At 33.0% G+C, this 22,936-nt stretch overlaps 2 protein-coding genes across 2 annotated transcripts; one reads left to right on the top strand and one right to left on the bottom strand.

The window, feature by feature from the left end:
* Positions 1 to 12,176: 12,176 nt before the first annotated feature.
* Positions 12,177 to 16,174, top strand: LOC125207706 (protein FAR1-RELATED SEQUENCE 4-like). The gene is made up of 5 exons (XM_048107163.2): positions 12,177 to 12,332; positions 12,445 to 14,649; positions 14,727 to 14,783; positions 15,419 to 15,613; positions 15,705 to 16,174. The coding sequence occupies exons 2-4, from the start codon at positions 12,541 to 12,543 to the stop codon at positions 15,542 to 15,544; spliced, it is 2,292 nt and encodes a 763-aa protein (XP_047963120.1). The 5' UTR covers positions 12,177 to 12,332; positions 12,445 to 12,540; the 3' UTR covers positions 15,545 to 15,613; positions 15,705 to 16,174.
* Positions 16,175 to 18,805: 2,631 nt separating this feature from the next.
* On the bottom strand, positions 18,806 to 19,852 carry LOC125203168 (NDR1/HIN1-like protein 13). Its single transcript, XM_048101471.2, has one exon. It carries the CDS (start codon positions 19,770 to 19,772, stop codon positions 18,996 to 18,998), a length of 777 nt encoding a protein of 258 aa, XP_047957428.1. The 5' UTR covers positions 19,773 to 19,852; the 3' UTR covers positions 18,806 to 18,995.
* Between the last annotated feature and the right edge of the window lie 3,084 nt (positions 19,853 to 22,936).

Genomic DNA, 22,936 nt, shown 5'->3' with positions numbered 1-22,936 from the left:
TTAATTCGGTTCCATTGTTGGAACCGAAGACCGAACCGATCGGTTCCTCAAGGAACCGAATTGACAAAAGGTTCGATTTCGGTTCTAGATTTCGAAAAAAAATAGGAGTCGGTTAGCCGACTAATCGGTTCGGTCGGAACCGAACCGACCGAATTCCCACACCTATTAGCAAGTTTGATTAAAACACCGTTACGGAGTATTAAAATCTAATTACGGTTCTCTTCAAATCATCGTATCTCCTTCGTGAAAAAAATACATAAGAAATTATTAGTAGTGCAACACAAAAAGGAACATAAATCGAAAACCAAAAAGACCCATCTTAAAGTCAAAACATCACTAGAGAAATACCAAAACAATACTCCCTCAGTCCGCACTTTGAGTTCTATATGTGTTTTAATGTAAAGTTGACAAAGTAAGAAAAACATAGAGAGTAAAAGTAATTAAGGTATTGTTGGTGACGAATGGGTCTCACTTTATTAGAGAAAGACTAGTTTCTAAAATTAAAAGTGCATATTATTGTGGGACGACGGACTAAAAAGGAAAGAGTCTGTATTCTTACGGGACGTATAGGTATTGTTTTACGAATTTTCCAAAAAGAAACAGTTCTTTAGATCACGCGCACGGTCGTGGCCTTTCAAGTATTTGATGATAGGTGTAATATAAATTTGGGATATTGAAATCTAAAAATAAAAATACAAAATGAACGTGGAATGTAATGGATTTTACATCCCAGCTTTCATTGGATTTTTATGCAATAAATCCTTATTTCTACAAAGATTTCAACAGTAGCCAAAAGTATGAACTATGAAGTGTGACAATCTTTTCTATGCTGATGTATATTTGGGCCTATTTGGAGTTTTGCCTGATTTTGGGCTGATCTAGTGGGTTTTGTGGGCCCATTCCCAAAATTTAATGAAAAATAGTAGCTTAACGTATTATGGCTTTTAAATCACACTACAAATTATTGAGAAAAAAAGTCAAAGATATTTGTAATCCTATCAGTAAATGAAATTCGTACATGAAGGGTTGATACTATATTCATTAATCGTAATATACGGTACACGATTTTATTATAAAATAATTCTATACCAATGTTTAAAATTGGCCAACTATGATTGTCAGAGCCGACTATAATCAGTTACCAACTAATCAACGGGAGAATGTTTTCTTCAATTATAAAATAACTCTATACCATTGTCATTAGTGTTTAAATCAATTACCAACTAATCAACGGGAGAATATTTTCTTCACGCGCGTATATGTTCACGATATTGTTGTGATTGATGGTGGAAATCTTATTAATTTTGCTAGTACTTCATTGGTTCAACAGTTGGAACTACCCACTCAAAAACACCCGAAAACCATATAACTTACAATTTGATGACACGAGGGAGTACCGGGTTCTAGAGCAAGTGTTTGTGCCGTTTTCGATGGGATTTTATACTGATGTGATTCATTGTGACGTGGTTCCTATTTGCTTGTGCAATTTGATACTTGGGAGGCCATGATATTACGATAAAAGAACCAACATGGCAACACATACACTATCCAAATTTTTGATAAGACGGTAACTTTGTTTCCCTTATCTAACGAGCAAATCTAACCAGTTGCACTTTTTACTATGGTTTTTATTATATAAGTTTGAACTTCTTATTTTTTGTGTCCTTATATGCATTCAGATTTGAATTTTATCTTTTTGCATGAGTCCAATTGTTATTGTAGTTCGTTTTTTATTAATTAAATTATATATTGAGTTTTAGAGACAATCTTGATTCTGCCAATTTTTGTGAATTTATAAATCATTCTCGATCTTTTTCTATTCATTTATTGAGAAATCTATACATCTATACAATATATCTATACAATATATAAAAGGGGAGTTTGAAAGAAATTTTTGTCATTTAATTTAAAAAATGACAAAAAAATAAGTATATTGGAGTTTAATTTAAAGGTTAAATTCCTAATCTTTTCCTTCATCGGGGACCGTAAAATTCGACACTTAGCTTCTCTAATTGCTGAGTGCTCTTGAATTGAATTGATCTCTCGTTAATACGTAACACTTAATTAGTTAATTTAGATCGAGGTTTGAGTATAAAGTCGGAATGAGTTGTCAAGTTTGTTTTTCAAGATTTTAATTGCTAAAATTTGTGTGTCTTAATTAGTTAGAGCCTAGAGTCAATCTTTATTTGATTCTGCATGCAAACTTAATTAAGGTTTCCATGCCTGAGAAATGTACCATTCAATTTCTTCAAAATTTAAACCAAATGAAGTTACTCCTTGTAAGTCGTTTTCTTTCCAACAAATGGATCGGGTGTTGAAATCAACAATATTCAAATTTTTTGATTATGCATCCATTAGTTTTAGTTTGAAAAATATTGAATAGTATGAGTCTTCTTCCAACCCACCAAAAAAGCTCAAAAATCATTTTTTTTTTTGTTTAAATCGGTAAGGAAAGTTTATGTGTGATAATTTTATTAATGAAGATAGAATCAAATCTTCATGTACGAATTTCATTATTTGTAGTATATGACTTATTTTCTCAGTAATTTGTAGTATATGACTTAAAAGCCACAACTAAATTAGAATCAATCTTCAAATCATTTTATAATTTTGCAAAGATTTTATATGGTTTATTTCTTATTCCTATATAAGAACACAACAAGATAACAATATTATTTTTTTAATTTCAAATTAAATCTAAAAAGTTTGGATATTGTTTATTTGTACAATTTATGCATATTTATTCTGTCATTTTTATTTCAAAATTTTCATTACATAATTCCATTATATTTTTCTTATTTAATATTTTGAATAATTACATATTACTCAAGCATTTCGCGCGATAAATTATTATTTAAATACTACCCTTTAAAATATCGGTAAGCAGAGTAAACGATTTTTCAATCACTTTTTCTTTCCCGCCAAGTTTTCCTTTTTCTCTCCATCTCACACTAGCTATGGCTGCTGAAGATCCCGATCAAACTTCCGATTCTCCGGATTACGGTTAGTATTTAATTTTTGAATTCAATCATCTCAACATGATTTTCGTTTGATATTTGATTATCTTTTTCCGATTCCGATTGGTTTTCTTAATCTGTATATCATGATTATCGTTTGCTGTTAGGTTTTATTGTTGCATTTTCTGTCGTTCTATTATTTTCTATCTGATTTCCGATTGTTATTTCGATTTGTAATGTTATTTCGATTGGATCTCGAGAATCAGTTCTGATAACCGGTAAATCAGCTCAGGAAATCGTGTATTTAATGAACATTGCACTTTCTCTCGTTCTACGATATATTTCTAATTTTCGATTGTTATTTTGATTTGGAATGTTATTTCGATTTTATCTCGAGAATCAGTTCTGATAATCGGTAAATCAGCTCACGAAATAGTATTTTCAATGAACATTGCATTTGCTCTTGTTCTATGATTATCTATCTTATTTTCGATTGTTATTTCGATTTGCAATGTTATTTCGATTGTATGTCGAGAATCAGTCCTGATAATATGTAGATTAGCTTAGAAAACTGTATTTTCAATGAACATTTTTATTTTCTCTCGTTCTATGATTATATTTTCGATTGTTATTTCGATTTGTAATGTGATTTTGATTGTCTCACTAAAATTAGCTCTGTTTATCCATAGATCACTGGTTGTATGATCATTGTATTTTCTCTGATTTTCTATACATGAATGGTGATTGGAATTTGTGTTACGATTTCGAATTTGTACTTAGATAATCTGTTGTTTATTCTATTTTCAGACAAAATGTTTGATAAGGTTACATCTGAGCCAGAGATATTAGCCGAATATTGCGATTTTGTGGCTACTGCTCAGAAGAGTTCAGTTCATTCGCATCAATCACGAATTGTTCTTCCAGCACTTCGGTTCTTTTGATAAATCACCTATTTGTAATAATTTTTTTCAGCTGATAAGTCGAGTGCTCAAGTTCACAATTCCTCTGAGGATGTTGAGGATGGTATGGTTATCTTATGCTTAGTTTCTTAGTCTAAATTATTCTGACTCTGCCCTCAAACAATATTGAGGATGGTATAGTTATTTTATGCTTAATTTACTATCTTCTTTTCAGTGGAAAAGACCAATACCCTCATTAACAAAGTGCCTGAATTGGAATACCACTCTAGGGCTGAAGGGACTACTTCTAAACATCAGACTCAGCCCTCAAACAATGTTGCTGATGGTATGTTTATATTATAATTATTCTCCATCCTAATTTACAATTCCTTTTTAATATTGTTTGCATTTTGCAGCTGAAATTCCTTTGTCTGCGAGGGCAACGGTTTTGACTCTTGCTCACCCAGGAGTGAAAGTCTTTCGCAATCGCCTAGGACAAGAAAGTGTTTTATGTCCTGACTGTTGCAAATTTGGCGTCCGTTCCAGTCCGTATGCCTCTGTTGAGGGTTGTACTAACCTAAAGGCATCTGATTTCAAGAAGCACCTGGAAACTACATCCCATAAAAATTCTGTGAAGAATAAAGAAAAAGGGAAGCAAAAGGTCTCCACGGGTGAGGACTTCCTTAAAGCTCAGACTGCTGGTCCTGTTTCTCGAGAGGAGCCATCTCCAACTGTCTTAACAGTTCTTCAGGAGTTAGTTATGTCCATTGAAAAGCTTTCGTCCACTGTGGATAAAATTTCGTCCTCGGTGGATAAAATTTCGTCCTCGGTGGAGAAGCTGGTGGAGAAGCTTTCGTGAAAAACCAATTTAATCTTTCATGTCTGATATCTAGGATGTAAATTTGTATGCGATATGAACTCATATATTGTTAACGCTGTTCTTGTCTTTTTTGGGACCTAGAATAAGTCGGAGGAGTGGTCTGTTGTCATTGGTTTTTCACTCCACTGCTAGACAAGATAGAGCTTTGAATTTTGAAGTGGTTACATGAGGAGAGTTAGGTAAGATTGGTGATTCTTGATCTAGAAGGCACTTGATTGTTGTTGTTAATAGTTGGATATAACACGTATTCAGTTTATTGTTGGTTTCTGGGATATCACAAGATGAAGTTTCACTGACTTTTGTGTTGATTCATTTTGTATGTTTGAGTCTGGGCCAATGATACTCTAGCTGTTTGGATATTTTAGGTTAAATGTTAGGAACAATCGTGCCTATAAGTCCAAGGAGAATATATCTATTGGTGGAGAATTCAGGCTGAATAGGTTGTATGGTGTTACAAAATATTTATATTAACATTTATATATATAAACATATAACAGGAAAATTTAGGAACTGTAAAGATAATTTACTAAGCTATTGTTCTTAGAGATAAAGTGCATTAATATATGCCAATGGGCATGATCAATTGACTCATTCACTTTAATACATACAAATTTTGATTTAGTTTAATCGACTCGTTGAATTATTTTTGGCCAATTTGATTACATGAATAAATTACAAAATTTGATTTATTCACCAAATTTTCCTTCCTCTTTATTACTACTTCTCCAAATATTCTTCCTTTGTCTATAATAAATCGACCGTTTTATTAGAAAATCTTATCATTCAATCAAATTAACTCTTGTGTGTAAAAACTGTTACTATTATATAATAAATACCTCACACACAAACAAACTAGTGGCTATCAAAATCGACGACCAACTATGATTATCAAATTAGATGATGTTATTGGGACCAGAGAAGAAGATGAAATACTACCATCCGGGGGGGGGGGGGGGGGGAATAATTTATTCACGCGCGTATATGTCCGCGACAAGGTATGTGTTGATGGTGGAAGTCAACTTTGCTCACACTTTATTGGTTCAAGAGTTGAGGTTACCTACTCAAAAACATCTGAAACCGTATGCTTATAGAGTTAATGAGACCAGAGTCGCAAGGGTGAGATCAAGTGTTAATGTCATTTTCGATGGGATGGTACGCGGATGTGATTCATTGTGACGTGGTCCCTACCCACATGAACATATGCCAATTGTTACTTGGGAGGCCGTGGCAGTACGATCGAAGAACCTTTCATGACGGGTATAACAACACATACACGTTCCAATTTTTTGGTAAGATGGTAACTTTGCTTCCTTGTTCCGCCAAGCAAATCAGATTCGCGCCGTTACCAATAGAGAAAACAATAGTATTGGGTGAGTCACCAATACAAGACCAAGCGGAGGCATAGAATATTATTGTTTTTATTATGAGTTTGGACTTATTTTTGTGTTGATTTTTTTAGATTTTAATTTTACTATCTTTTTGCATATGAGTCCAATTGTCAAGCTTATATAGCCAGTAGGAGTATTGTTCTTCGCTTTTGATTAATAAATTAAAACATTGTGAATCTTAAATGCAAAAGATATGGTAAAGCTGAATACATATCAAGAGCATTAATTGTAAAGAAATTCTAAAAAAATTGATTTATTTCTTTACAATCTTGCACTGTATCTTCGACTATCAAGAGCATTAATTTACCCCTCTTAATGGATATTCTTATTAAGATCAAGGTTCATGCAACAATTTTGAAATTTTGTTGGGGAATTTATTAATTTCATATTAAAATTATAATTTTTAAAAATTACTACTGTACGTTTTAATTTTTCATATTTCCACTTAAACGCATATTTTGCTGTAAAAATGAAATAGAGACAATGGTGTGGTCAAATATCTGGCGTCGTCAATCTATTAAAGTTGCTTTTACAAAAATGCGCTTTGTTATTATACAACTTCCGTCTACCCACCATGAAAGCAAATATAAATTAAAATCAGACGGATTTATTAAATTTTTCATTACATAAACTGATCTTCAATCACAGTTTAATATAGTTAAATTTCTTATCAACATTTTTATTAATATTTATTAATTTCTATATTATTCAATCCTCAATAATATAATCCTAATTTGTAGTAACTATTAATACACTATACTGTATGCGATAATTAATATTTAATGATAATAGAACATGACATAAATGAAATTGAAAAAATGACTGATCTAATATAATCGGTGTACTCCGTTGGGTATGTCCATGATGTGAAATGCTAATACTGTGATTAATGTAATAATGGAAGATGAAATAATTATTTTTATGAATAATATCTTGTAACTATATGTAGTAATTAATAAATTGTGATAGCCTCGACACATACGTAGACAGTCGAATGCGTGTTTAGCATACAGATGACTAAATTAACTATGAAATCAAGAATTTTAAGAGCAATAGAATATTATTGAAAGGTGTGGATGATCGATCTTAAATATTAATAAATGTAAACTCAATTTAATTACTAATATTAAGTAGAGATTAAACAAAAGAACTTTCTTCCTTGTCTCATTCGTTCACTTAAATTCGGCGGAAATGCCATGACAACTCACAGAACTTTTTCTTTTTGAAAAATTTGTAAACGATATCGTTTTGGTACAATATTATTTTAATTGCAATAGTGTTTCTTTACCCAAAAAAAAAAATACTAGCGTTTAAATATATTTTGGAAAGTTTATACTAGCAAATTGCACCCTTTAGAAGTAATATTTAAATAATAGTAGTACTTATTTTGGAAAGTTGAGTGTAAGTAATGTAAGTAATTAATTTGGGGTAAGTTGTCTAATAATAATATCTAGTAAATATTTCTTATTGAATCGAAAAGGAAAGGAGGGGTGAAAATTTGTTTCGCAAAGCAAGTATTGAAGGTTTTAATTCCATAACTAAAAAAATATTAAGTTTTATTAGGGTTTAATTAGGGTTGGAAGAAGATCAAATCTCTAATCCTCTTAATTCCTTCACCTTTCTTGCTCCCAATAAATATATACGGTTTGATTAAAAATTGTCATTCATTCATCAAAATAAATCGAGATGGCCAATAATACCTCTAAAAAAGAAAATGAATTACAAAGAGAGTTCTTTTTCTTGACGCGCGCAAACGTCCACAACAAGGTATGTTTTGTTGAGATTAGTAGTGGAAGTTAGCTCTAACTTTGCTAGCACGTTATTGGTTCGAGAGTCGGGGCTACCAACTCAAAAACACCCAAAACCTTATAACGTGCTCATGTACTTGAGTCCCGCGGTCATAAAGGTGGAAGAACAAGTGTTGGTGCCGATTTCAATGGGATGGTACGCGGATGTAATTCTTTGTGACGTTATTCCTTTGTTTCATTGTTTTATGATACTCGGGAGGTCATGGCAGTACGACCAAAGGACTTCTCACGACGGGTATAACAACACATACTCGTTCCAATTTTTTGATAAGATGGTAACTTTATATCCTGATTATGAAGCGCAAACCGCTATGAAACATGTATTTACATCAATACAAGATATGTATGACAACATACGTGAGAACGGAGTCATTACACAAACCACAAGCCCCTCACCGAAACAGCCTTGCCCGCCAACCAACGCAAGTTTACGCTCGCAACGACTGAGATCCAAACCTATTAGGTTTAGAGATTATATTTCAAGATAAGAATGGATCTCCAAAATTGTCTTGATTAGTGTTTTTTATGCTTTTAATTCACATGTATTTTTGTAACTTAATTAGTTTCCGTTGTCTTTGTTATAAGTATCGTATTCATTTCAACATTGAGATTATTTTGATTTTGTGATTTTTCCCTTTTCAAAATATCGTTTATAATTTTCTGAGATTGAGATTTTGTGTTAAGCGGTGTTTATCTTTGCTTGAGAAAAGTGAGGTATATTAATTATCACAATTTAATTAAGAAACATCTCCATCCCCTTCCCCATCTCCCACTCCACTCAGTACTAACAAACTACAATCTTCTGAAAAAATTATGTATTTTTTCTTCATTTGGTTGGCAATATTTACTTGCATTTGTTCTCCCAAATTCTTTATTGATGTGGGCTCATTTTGAGTTAAGTTATGCGTGATTTTGGGTTGGTTTAGTGGGTAAACTTAGGTTTTGTGAGCCCTTTCCCAATATTTTGGAAATATTTACATTATTGAAGGATTTTTTTTTTCTAAGAATTCCAAGGGTTTATTTGTTTTCTCTCGAATCTTCTCTTTTTTTGGAATTTTATTGAATAACGCACAATGTACTGGAATTCAAATCATACTAGTACTACTAATCTACTATAGATTACTGAAAAAAAATTGAATATGAGTTTAATTAGGTTAACGTATTATGGCTTTTAAATCATATACTACAATTATTGAGAAAATAAGTCATAGACTACGAATAATGAAATTCGTACATGAAGATTTGATTCAATCTTCATTACTAAAATTATCACTGTTCATAATAGAATTTGAACTTTCCTTCCCGATTAAAAAAAATGATTTTTGAGCTTTTTTTGGTGGGTTGGAAGAACACTTGTAATTTTGTAAACCAAATCTCCCTCCCTCTGAATATATTACTTCTCCAAATATTCTTTCTTTTTTCTATAAATCGAGGGTTTAATTAGAAAATCTTATCAGAAATTAACTCTTGCGGTCAATAAAGAGGGTTGTCATCTTAACACATCCCTATATATATATGAATGCTTTAAAATACAAACAATTCTTATTGTAAAATTACTAAACAATGAACATTTTATGCACTTGTAATGAACATTACAAGTATATGTAATGAACTGTCCCCTTGTAATAACATTATGCATATAATGTTCATCACAAGGGATAGTCTATTATATGTTCATTACAAGTTTAATTATAAGAGCATCAAATGTTCATGGTTAAAAGTTTTACAATAAGAAATGGTTACCAAATAATTACGATAAAAAAGAAAAAAGAAAAATAATTAAAAATAGATATTATTTTTAAGAATAACTCCCCACCGCACGTACCTTCCACTGCAGTCCGTATTATTAGCTATTTTCTTTAACAAAATAAAGGAAAGAAATATAAATTAAAATTACATGGATTAATTTCTATATTTTTTAATCCTCAACTATATAATTTTTATATAAAAGACAATTAAGTAATAGAGTAATAACTAAATATATAAAGTTTAAAATTGAGAGGTATAATGTGTATATATTTATCATTTCTCGTGTATTATATCTATCATTGCTCACGAATTCATTTTATCATAAAAAACATGAAATTTAATCCTTGGAATATCAAAATTTACTAAACAATTTGAATGGTGCATTTGTTAGACATGAAACTAGAATCAAGATTGACTCTGAACACGGGAATTATATTAATCGAAATCTTGTAAAACGAACTAAGACAAATCAATTCGAATAAAAGATAAACTTAGTGTAATAAATCCTTATAAGCAACAAAGAAAAGCCAGAAGATAAAAATATCTTTTATTTTGAAACATAATCACTAAACCTAGTAGGTTTGGATCTGAGTCGTTGTGGGCGTAAACTTGGCTCGGCCCACTGGGCCGCTTTGGTTGGCTGTTTTAGAGAGGCTTCAATTGGGCTTGTGGTTTCCTGTAACACAAAAATACACATGAAATCAAATTGAAATCAAAATCAAACTCCTAAAATCATATTAAAAATAAATAAATTAGCATACTTGTTGTTTTGATATTTGGGCATCCCTCTTTTTCTTTATATGGCTTTGCACGTGGTAGATGGGATATAAAGTCACCAGCTTATCACAAAATCGGAATGAGTATGTGTTTTTATATCCGTCGTGAGAGGTCCTCCGATCGCACTGCCATGATCTCCCGAGTAACACATGGCAGTGAGACATAGGGACCACGTCACAAAGAATTACATCTGTGTAGTTTTCCATTGAAACCGGCACCAACACTTGCTCTTCCACCATTACGCGCAAAGATTTCAAGCATCCAACCATGAGATAAGGGTTTGGGTGCTTTTGAGTAGTTATCCCCGAATCTCGTACAAATAAAGAGCTAACAAAGTTAGCGCAACTTCCACTATCAATTATAACAGCACACCACTTGTTGTAAATGTATGCGCGCGTCAAGAAACAAGACTCCCTTTGCATCTCCTCTTCTTCTTTAGACTTAGGCCCAACAACAACATCATACGCATTCATCATCTCGGTTTGTTTGTATACTTAATGGGAGAAAGGGAGATGAGCGATTCTGTTTTGTGAAAGTAAATTAGAATATCAAAGGCTCTAGAATTCTCAAGCACCTAGTTATAGTGCAAGGATCTGATCGAAAATAATGTAAAATATAAAAGAGAGTTACGAGCAAAAAATATGAATTTTCTCAAAACATTCCAATATTTATAAAAATTATGTACCCGCACCTAGTTAAGTAAAGAATTTGTCACGCCCTCCCCCTCTTTCCTTGTCGATTTAACTTCACATCTTTTTAATTTAGAAATTATCTAGATTTACCCTAAATTAACTAACTACAAATATACTTTCCAAAATACTATTTATATGCATATTATTGAATTCAATCCCCCTTTCATATATACCTTTTTACCACTCCTTAATTTTAGTTTTTTCTTAAAGAAGAAAGCCCATTTCTTCATTTTGGTGTTCTGGCCCAATATGGACACATATGGAGTACGGAGGAGTATTATTTTAGTGGGTAAATGGCTATAAACCTACTCCACAAAATTTGATCAAATTTTGGTCTATCTTGTAGTACTTTTTAAAAACAATCAATTATATCATAACTTGATATATTTCTTAATCATCCCATAACAAAAAAAATTCATCATGCTATACATCTAAATATATCAATGTAATGCGTACATATTAAAATCGACAACGTACCTGACTAAATGTATTAAATATCATCATTTTAATAGCCGAATGTTTTATTCACATGATATATTTCGTTTACCAAATGCATATATACATAGTTTCCTCCAAATCATAGACTACGAGACAATTGAGAAAAATGTCAAAGTTATGATATATTTAGTCATTTTTAAAGTTGCTGCATACACTAGAATTTGACAAAAATTTCATGATTTTTTTACTACTACGTGAATGTTAGACTAATATTCGTGTAGTATATCTTATTTAAACTTAATAAAAATTCAAATATTCAAATCCATCCTAACTAAACACAAATGCAAAAAAATCACTAAATTTGATTCACACTTATGATTCAAATTACTACTACAAAATTTATCATAGCAATTTACAAAGAGGAAAAATATTTCCAGTTAAATTAATATCCAATATTGGGCTAAAATGGTTTATAAAGTTTTAATTCTGGCCACGAAAAGAGTTAACAAAGAATTATTGGGGTCAAAATGAGAATACTGAACAATATACATACAGATAACATATAAAAAGGGGCGAAGCAATTTGAGAAGTTGATTGCTTCGAAATTGAAAATCATCTGACCCTTTTCAATTCACTTTGTAACCAAAAAGGTTTCATCTTTATTGGTTTGCAATCATTCGCTGCTCGTCCAAGAATCTTCCACCAGCTGCGGCAAGCAAGGAAACAATCTTTTCCCAATTTACGGTACCAATTCGTTTTCCCAATTCCGAAATTTAAGTTTGGGCATATTTCCAATCAACGAGTCTTAATTTTGCTTCAGTTAATTGATTATGTTTCTGTTTAACTGTAATTGTAGGTAAATTTTGATGTTAATTTTATGAAGCTTAAGATTTGTTGCCGCCGTTGGTAGAAATTTTTTTATTATTGCTTCTTTTTTGTTGCAATTGAGAAAATGGAGGCGAGTAGCAGTAATGTTCTACTGAATTCGAACTTAGAGCCTAGGGATGATCTTGAATTCGATACACATGACGAAGCATACGCGTATTACAAAGAATACGCGAAATCGGTTGGGTTTGGTACTGCTAAATTGAGCAGCCGTCGGTCTAGGGCTTCAAAGGAATTCATCGATGCTAAATTTTCGTGCATTAGGTATGGGAATAAGCAACAGTCGGATAATGCTGTTAATCCGAGGCCTTCGCCTAAGATAGGGTGTAAAGCTAGCATGCACGTGAAGCGTAGGATTAATGGGAAGTGGTACATTCATAGTTTCGTGAAGGAACATAATCACGAGCTTTTACCGGATCAAGCGCACTTTTTTAGAAGTCATAGGATTGCTGATTCTGTTAGCAATGATGCTAAAATGAGGAGGAAGAAAGTTCCTCCTTCCGTGTTGAAACAGTACGGCGCTTATCAGTTTCTGGGGTCGTGTATGGAGAACGTGATCCGGAATCAGCATGATAGGGGGCGGTTTTTGAGCTTGGAAGAAGGTGGTGCTCAGCTTTTACTTGACTTTTTTTCACAAATGCATGAAGAGAATCCGAAATTTTTCTATGCGTTGGATTTCAACGAAGAGCACCGGCTGAGAAATGTGTTTTGGGTTGACGCCAAAGGCGTGGAGGATTTCGTGTACTTTGGTGATGTGGTCTCACTTGACATAACCTATTTCACAAGCAAGTATAGAGTTCCTTTGGTTCTTTTTATCGGGGTGAACCATCACATCCAGCCTACGTTGCTTGGTTGTGGGTTAATAGCAGATGAGACAGTATATACATTTATTTGGTTGATGCAATCATGGTGTTTGGCAATGGGGGGACGAAGCCCTAAAGTTCTACTCACCGACCAAAATGAGTCTATCAAAGCTGCTGTTCACTTGGTCTTTCCAGAAACTCATCATTATTTCCATTTATGGAACATTCTGGAAAGGTTGCCAAGAAGGCTAGAGTACCGTAACGTGTGGCATGAATCTTTCATGGGGAAACTAAATAAATGCTTATATAGATCATGGAACGAAGAAAGTTTTGAAAAACGATGGTGGAAATTGACTGAAAGGTTCAGTGTTCAAGAAGATGAATTTTTTCAGTCCTTATATGAAGATCGGAAACTCTGGGTGCCTGTGTTCACAAAGGATGTTTCTTTTGCTGGGTTGTCAGCAGCTTCGAGGTCTGAAAGCTTGAACTCCTTCTTCGATAGGTACATAAATGGGGAAACTTCTTTGAGAGATTTTATAGGGAAATACGAATCGATTCTTGAAGACAGATATGAAGAGGAGGCTAAAGCAAATTTTGATGCGTGGCATGAAACTCCAGAGCTGAAGTCGCCTTCGCCATTTGAGAAACAAATGCTGCTTGTTTATAGTCATGAGATATTCCGGAAATTTCAAACGGAAGTTCTAGGAGCAGCAGCTTGCCATCTGAAAAAAGAAAATGAAGGTGGTTCAACGATAATATATGGAGTGAAAGACTTCGAAAATAATCTAGGTTATTTGGTGGAATGGAATGAATTGAAATCTGATATATACTGTTCTTGTCGTACGTTTCAATCTAAAGGATATCTTTGCAGGCATTGTATTGTGGTTCTCCAAATGTCCGGTGTCTTTAGCATACCATTTAAGTACATTCTGCAACGATGGACGAATGCTGCCACAAGTAGAATTCCCCTTAGTGAGAAATTGGATGAAGTGCAAGCTAAGGTCCGGCGTTACAATGACCTTTGTCGACGAGCTATAATACTGGGGGAAGAGGGTTCATTGTCAGAAGAGAGTTATAACAATGCTGTGACTGCCATAAACGAAGCTCTCAAGCACTGTTCTGTTGCAAATCAGCCTTCTGATCAGAGTGGTCTGAGACCCAACATTTCTGCACCTCTCGCGATACTAGGTGCTGGAGACGTTTCTGCACCTCTCGCCATACTAGGTGTTGGAGGGTCAGAGCAGAGTGTCACCATCACATCTGAGCAGCAGGTGCCTACAGCTAAAGTGATCGACACAAGCAAAGGTTCAAAGAGGTCGAATTCGGGGAAGGAGCCCGCAAGCAATGGTGGGATGACTAGTAAAAAGGGGAAGGTTGGTATCTTATCCGTTTATATACTTTTTTCGTGATGAATACTTAATAATCTTCTACTTTTTTATCTATGGATCAGGTGCCATTGGAGCCTCCAATTGCTAATATCGGAACTCATGGCATTTTTCAGCACATGGTGCGACACTTCATCTCTTAATAGAGATTTTATAATTATATTTCTTTTGTTTGTGAAAAAGAAGTGTTCCTCTTTTCTGCTAATATTACAGAAACGTGAGAAATTTTCGATAGTTTATTTCTCAGTTAAGTATCTTCATGCTTTTTTGCTGACGATTGGGTGTCACTGTGGTTCAAATCTATCCTTTTTAGCTTACATTTTCTCTTACTCTGTGCCAGTTTCCTGTTTTCTAGAATTTGTTTGAATATGCATCTGGACCCGCACGTTTGTTGTCCCTGTCTGGGCGTGGAATCTCGACTAAAGTTTAATGGACTCGATGAAATATGACTTATATCCACTGTTTAGATATGCCTACGATGCAACACAATTGACTGATTGTTGCCTAGTTTAAGCACTTAGGTAGGGAGTATGTTTATATGAGTGTATTTATACAGAGACAATGTCTGTCGTAAAAGAGCTTCTAACACGTTTATACAACAGGTCGGTCAGTATACCTGTGGTAATAGTTCATTTCTCTTTCCCACTCTCTTACTGAAGTTTAAAGATGCAATTTTTGGAAAGTGTATGTCATGAGATTCAACGAGTATGATTATTGATTAGAATTAATGAGAGATACACTTCGATTTTCTCTCCAGGATGTACCTGCTCCGTTGGATTATCCTGCTATGTATCCGAGATTCCTCACAGCATTGTTAAAAGGCGGCGAGATGTCCAAGAGAGGCGTGGAGATGCTGGGCGAGATGTTGGAGGAACAAAGCTGAAAAGTACAAAGGTCATATAGAAGATTTCTGGATATGAGCACAATTTTTTTCCTGCTCAAATCTATGGAGGTATTTTATTGATTTAAATGATTTCTTTGCATCAAAGATTCAATTTTTTTGTGTTGGAAAAAGCTCGATTAATCGTTTCTTCTTTGAACAGCCTCGTACCTCGCAGATAGCCTCTCCTTTCATTTCTGATTGAGAGGAACAACTCCTACTGAAGCGCTCCGTCTAGTCCCAGACTACCAAGATAATCTGTCTCGGCTATGGATGCTGAGACGACGTCCATCTCAGATGCAAATTCTGCCTCCTGTTACGTCCAGAAGGGAGGTGCTGCTTCCCCGTGACTAGATCAAGCCCACTTTTGGAAACGGGCCGTGTGCAAAAAAGGGGGCCTTTCGACGCTGTCAGAAAGGGGCAGGGCCCACTCTGCTCGACGTCGCTGTGGCCAGTTCAGAATGTTCGAAGGAGACTCGGATCAAGATTGTGTGTGTGTTGGAGAATTATGCCCAACTAGATTAGTTAGTAGTTAATGATTTAATGAAGATTTGATGGATTTTTAATCACCAATCAAAACTTGTAGAGTTGTAGTAGTATGCATTTTGATAGTGAGATAGTGTTTCTAGAACATGGTTTTTGAAATTGCATGATTAAAGCTTTCCTCTCTCTAATTTGAATGATTGATTTAGATGAGTTGGAAATTTATGTGTCCAATTCGTGTCACAGCTTGCTTTCAATCCTATTCATCATAGAATAATTCACAATCTCTCTCTCTCACTCGTCATTATCAGCAATTATCACTAACAAACCATCTCTTTCACAGACAGACACACACCCATACTTCATATTGGAACATATGTACATATTTAGGTTTATATTGTTCTCACTTTGCGAATGTATGATTTTTAATCAAATAAAGGAGTAATCATTTATTACTCAGATTGTAAATTAAAATATTTAATATAGGCATGAAAAATGAAAAATCTGATAGTATGAGACAAAAACTGAATTTGGGGTAAAAATGTATCACATCAACACCAAATGCCACGTTTCTGTGCCCAAAAAAAATAAAACATCGTATCAAACATGGTTTTTTTTTTCAAAATTGAAAAATCATTTCTGTTAAATTAAAACAGAATTGAATTAAATTATTTATAAAAATGACCCAGACTGAACAAAATTGCATAAAATATCTAAAAATATATGACGAGAGTGAATAGGGAAGTAGCCTTAAAGCCGAAGGATCTAATTTTCACTTAGGATCGATTGGAAATGTCATAATCGGCATCCTTTGTAAAAAATTTAGTTTACGAAGAATATATTAAACGATGTCAATTTGATTATATATATATATATATATATAGGGGTATGTTAGGGTGCCACCACCCCTTAAAATAACACCATACCACCTTTCTAGCCAATCATTTGTACACGTGGACGAATAATAAGTTGCCACGTGGCAAAAAAAAAAACCAAAAAAGACGGGCAGCAATATGCTGGCCTTTAAACAGCAATTTTTCTTGAACAGCAATATCCAACACGTTAGACAGCAATCTATAGATTGTTGTCTAACGTGTTGGATATTGCTGTGTAGCGTTTATAATATTGCTGTATAAGCGTTGTCACGTTGTCATTTTAAGGGTGGTTGTCATTTTAACACAAACCTATATATATATATATATATATATATATATATATATATATATATATATATATATATATATATATATATATAAATTACGTTATAAGAGTATAATTTTAGTTCTAATTAAAGTGAGAAAAATATATCTTTCGTGGTAGTTCACTTCATGAGTTCATGTTACATGTCTACCCAATAAATTTGCCTTTAACATGATGTTTTGGATCTGCAACTTCCTCTAACCAGTATGGCATATATGAGAAATCACTATTGATAATTTTTAATACAAATATATAAATAAAATAAAATAAAATAAAATATGTTTGTAATGATGGAAATACTAAAGCATGTTATCACATGCCTTCCTTTTTGTTATGCTTAACTAACATGTCCACTTCATACATTCTCATATGCCTAACTCTCTCTCACTTTCTACCGATTCCAATTCCAAGTGGTACTTATTTTAATAATTAAAAATTTTAGGAAGTTTAAAAGTAAAATATCCAAAGCATATGCCGGTTGAATTATACTAGTAGTAGTAACTAAAAAAAAATAGCAGTAACTATTTCAATAAATTTCCATCTTATGATTAAAATTGAAGTGTCAAGTTGTTCATTTCGAATGCACATTCTTTTGATCAAAGTCAACAAAACATATAAGAATAGTACTAGTACAATTTTAAAATGTTTTGGGGTAATTGGGTTGTCCCTACATTCAACCACAAATTATTTACTAATTTAATAAAATTAATTTCCACCGACGCTTGCACCCACCGACTGTCGTGAATCCAACTACCATTTACATTAATTTTGAACACCACAAAATTAAATACACATGTATACATATATTTTTCCAACTTGAGTAATTTTATAGTACTAATATTCATGGAAGGGAGACTTTTCAGAATTCATAATTATTAATTAACATCACATTTTGTTGAGTAGTGGAGTACTATACTACTAATAGATATAATTTAAAATGCTAAATTATACATATAGATTTTATATTACTATATAAAAGGAAAAAAAAAGAGTAAATTGATAAATGTAACAAATTCGAGCTCATTTTCATTTAGCCAACCACTAATGTTTTTCCATTCTAAGTGTGACATGAAGAATCATTTCCTGCTTTCTTTTTAGTAATTCCGAAAATATGATTATATTAATCACAAATTCACAATAGTATAATAAATTAATAATCAGATTCATAAAATAACTCCTTGGTTTTGATACTTTGGGCAAAGTGTAATTAATTTAATATTTAAAATTGTCATGCTATAATTTTGACAAATTTATCATTTACTGGGCCTTCTGGCATTCTGACACAAATAAAATCATATGAAATCTGAAATCGATCATTTACTCATGTGAAAAAAATTAAGTCAATTTCAATATTCAAGATTTACCACAAATTAATTCAGCAATTAATAACATACAAGTCCCTGATTAGTATACTCATATTTACTGTACTAAGTCAACTTCAAGCAAGAAATTCAGCAATTAATATCACACATTCCTATATAAGCTCAATATCTAATCGCCCATTTGCATTTGTGAGAATAAAATAAAGATATTCTATGTTAATAAAAAATCAAATTAAAAAAAATCATCAACTAATTGACATTAAAAACTAAAAAAATATGTATATATCACAGATTAAAATTTGAGAAGTCCTAATTACCTCCTAACAGCAACAATCATATACCAAATCCAAAAAAATAATGCAAAAAGAAATTAAAACAATCAAACAGGAAAAAAAAAACAAACTTTTTTTTCCTCAAAAACAAAATCACACCTTATGCAGCAATTCTGCTCAAACCGTCCATTTGATGATCTTAATCCTTGGATCGACCTTGCATTTGACGTGCGAAGTCGTCGCCGACGTCGCCGTTTTGCCATTGGGGATCGAGATCTTAATTCCGTCGCAGGTAACCCTAATTCTGAGATTCTTCGTTTTAATTCCCCCAATTTTGACCTTCACTTTGGTGTCCAGCTGAATCTTCAGCGGCAGGCTCTTATTCTTCAAGCTCGATTTCAGCTGCGTAGTGTCGGCGCCTTCCGCGATCTGATTTTTGGAGCTCGAGACGACGCTTTTGAGCGTCGTAACGTTTTTCCTCCCGTGAGTGAAGCCGGGGAAGGATCCGTCGGCGATGTCGAGATCTCCGGAGATGAATTTGACGGCAATTGAGTCGTAGAAGAAGGTCAATTTTTTGTTAGGGTTCCGCGCGGTGACGGAGAGGTTGAAGGAGGACGAAATTGAGTTGTCGGTGAGGTTGAATCTGGAGAGCTGGAGCGAATTGACGGCAAAGGAGGGGCGCTGGGGGCGGTAGAGGACGTAGATCGCGGCGCCGGCGATGGCGGCGAGGAGGAGGACGAGGAGGATCGCGATCGTCGACCAGAGGCAGCACGAGCAGAGGCAGCTGCGGCGGTGGCCGCGGCCGCGCTTCGGCGGCGGCTGCGGGCGGTAGGCCGGGCGGCTGGTGTTGTAGAGCTGCGCCTTGTTCGCCGGGAAATTCGCCTCGCCGTTCGCCGCCGCCGGAGCTCCGCCGTTGGCGGCTGGCTTCGCCGACGGATGCACTTTGTCGTTCATTTTTTTCTCTCTCTAAAATGTATGAGCTGTATGTATAGGTGGAGAGAGAATAAACTAGAGAGAGACAGATGGAGAGAAGAAGGATTTGGGAGAGAATATAAATGGAGGATTTGAGTGTGAAACAGTGTTGACTAGTGCGTGACTGTGTGAGAGAGGGAAGGAGATAAGAACTGATTAACTAATCGTAATTAATTTGGGGTAATTACAATTAGTGGCTCTTTTACAGAGGTGATTGCTTAATTATTATTGCTTTATAGGGTTAATGTGTTGACTAAAGCCTCATCAATTAGGTTCGTGGTCAATGTCGAGATTAGGTTATTATACACTACTCGCGAATTTGGGTATGATGTTTTTATAAATTAGGCTGCCAGAAAATTAGTTTAATTAATTTAAATAAAATAGTTTTCTTTTTTTGTAAATTATTTGTAGAACGTTGAAAAATCGTAAATTTTAGTCAAATTTCGGTTCGTCCTGTTACTTTAAAAATCGCTTAAATATTAGTAATATTTTCTCTATTTTTTTACTGGGTCTAATTTATAAAATTATATCTAGTGCGTTCGTCGAATCAATAACATATTACAAATATTCATACTATCTATGGCTAGAGCAATAATTTCTAGAAAATAAATATTTATGGAGCATTACTATTTTTTGGGTTTTTGTACACAAAATTATGAATATTCTATTTTGGCTATCATAGATACTTTATCGAGTAAATATCTATAATGACTATCACATTAATTGATGCAAAGGAGCCTACAAAGTTGGTGTAATGTAGTATTTGTTAAATGTTTTTAATATAGTATTTCATCTACATCGATGATGGTCATACAAATTCAATTTTGTAAATTTTAGTATAATAGTAACAATAAATTAATAATCATGCTATAATATACTCATTCTACATATTTAGTGAAAATGATGATACTTTAACTAATGAAAATGTTAATTATTAAAATTAAGATTATAATAAATCATACTCCCCATATCCCAAATTACTTTATCCTCCCTCCATCTTAATTATTTATTATAAATTTTTTTAAATGACTGTAAAAAAAGAAGTGATAAAATTTGACTGAGGGATTGAAGGAGTATTTTAAATTAAAATAGCATTTCTATATAAATAGAAGTGGAACACAGTAAATTTTGAAACCTAAAATTGATAGTTGTATCTAACCCACTATATATATTGGACTACAGCTTTAATTCATTTTATATTAGTATTGATGGCTGCATCGAATCTTCTACTCTTGCTTCCTAAACCACGTGTGAGAGTGAGACTTCATTATTACCTGCTCACTTCTCCATATTCTTCGCAAACCAAACTCAATTAATATAGCAATAGTTTAATTTCATCAAGTTTATAGTTTATAACATGATTTACAAATTAGGAACTAAAAGTTCAACTTTGCAATTAGAATTACAAACTTTTACATAACTGATAAATAAACGAAACCCGTAGAGTCAGACACAGTGAATAAAGTCGTCATAAAAATCGAAACGCAAAACTAATGCAACTCTCGTCATTAGCAATGTATGGCGGACAAAGGACGAAAGTGACTATGTAATATATATTTATAGACAAATTTTAAAGAAACTCCCATTAAAGAAAAAATGCAAACTACTAGTATTAATTTGATATACTGAATTAGGTGTTACTAAGTTTTTCCTTCTCAACTTGCGGATTTACATCTTAATATGCTTCATCGCAAATACAATAACGACAATTTGTGGATAATGATGCTTTATCAGTAAAATTATTTTTTTTATTTAAGTGAACAAATTACAATAATTTCGACATGATATATTACGATTATATAATGCTAATAATATTATTAATATAGCTGGCTTCGGGTTTGATTTAACATGAGAGTTAGTGGGAGAGGAACCTTACACCAGTCTTTACCTAATTAACATTTCGATTGCTTTGAATTTTTCCAATCAATTATTGTGAGTATGAATATTTTAAAAAAATGGACCAATAGGATTAATTTCGGTTGTTTTGCTAATAATTTCTTACTTTTAGCTTACTACTATTATAATTTTATTACTACAATCTAGGGATAATAATGAACTTTACATGGTGTTTATTATGTTTCCCTCATAATCACGATTAACGCTACCTTAATGTATACTCCTATCTCCTATGAGTTTTAAATATGGTGTTTTTCCCTATGTAGTTTAATTTATATTTTCATTTGTTAAAAAAGTACTACTCCTACTATGTTATGTTTATAAAAGTATACATGTCCCAATATGTAATTATATGTTGCTTAATAAGTATGGTATTTGAATTGTAGATTTGTAGTCATATTAACACGTGACAAGAGTTGACATTTTCATTCGAACTATTATTATGTGATTATTCTTAATAATGTATAGTTACTTATCCTAGATATGTAGGTATATTAACTAGTGCCCCTTGGTATTATGTTAATGACTAATATTAAAGATACTAACAATGATAACTTAGTTATGCGCGGGTCGGGCCGGCTGGCCTATATATGACCTAAACTCAACTCATACTTGCCCCGACTTTGAATAGGCCAAATTTGTATCCGAATTCGACCCGCGAACAATCCCATAAATCCATTTATAAAAGTGGGTGTATATTTGTTACTAATCAAATTGGATAAAAATAACAAATGTGAAAGTTACCATTGCTTGGATAAAAATTATTATTGTTGTTATTATGTTAAAAATTGTTATTGGAAACTTGTGAATTATAATTATAGTGGGTTAAAAAAAGATTTGATGATACTAATAAAAAGTAAATTCTTCTAAATAAAAAAAATCAAGAGTTGCATTTATTTAATGTCAAGTTTAGCATATTTTTTCTCTAACTTAAAAATATAAGAACTATGATTTGTCGTTCAACAACTGGTCCACTAGATACAACGAGTTATATATGGGCCTAGATTTATGGGCCAAATTAAATAAGCCCATATTCTATCAGAACGACAGAACCAAAATTTTAATCCCCAATAGTATCCATCATTTTATATTTTTATTGTGCAATTGGTTCCATAATCTGCTGAAACCCCACTAAATAAAATATAAATAAAAATTTATATAATATAAATATTTAAAAACATCTAGAAAATATACTTAATATTCGTAAAAAGGTAAGAAAGAAGCTATGAATGATATTTGAGTTTTGCTTT

Source organism: Salvia hispanica, chromosome 6 (assembly GCF_029641045.1).
Source record: "Salvia hispanica isolate PSC_SH4W2 chromosome 6, Shi_PSC_v1, whole genome shotgun sequence".
Classification (NCBI taxonomy): Eukaryota; Viridiplantae; Streptophyta; class Magnoliopsida; order Lamiales; family Lamiaceae; genus Salvia; species Salvia hispanica.
This window is presented reverse-complemented; position numbering and strand designations above follow the sequence as displayed.

Excerpts from the sequence above, each read along its gene's own strand:
- LOC125207706 (XM_048107163.2), top strand. The coding sequence starts at position 12,541 with ATGGAGGCGAGTAGCAGTAATGTTCTACTGAATTCGAACTTAGAGCCT. Across the intron at positions 14,650-14,726 it reads TGACTAGTAAAAAGGGGAAG|GTGCCATTGGAGCCTCCAAT; the intron begins GTTGGTATCTTA and ends TCTATGGATCAG. Across the intron at positions 14,784-15,418 it reads ATGGCATTTTTCAGCACATG|GATGTACCTGCTCCGTTGGA; the intron begins GTGCGACACTTC and ends TTTTCTCTCCAG.
- LOC125203168 (XM_048101471.2), bottom strand. The coding sequence starts at position 19,772 with ATGAACGACAAAGTGCATCCGTCGGCGAAGCCAGCCGCCAACGGCGGA.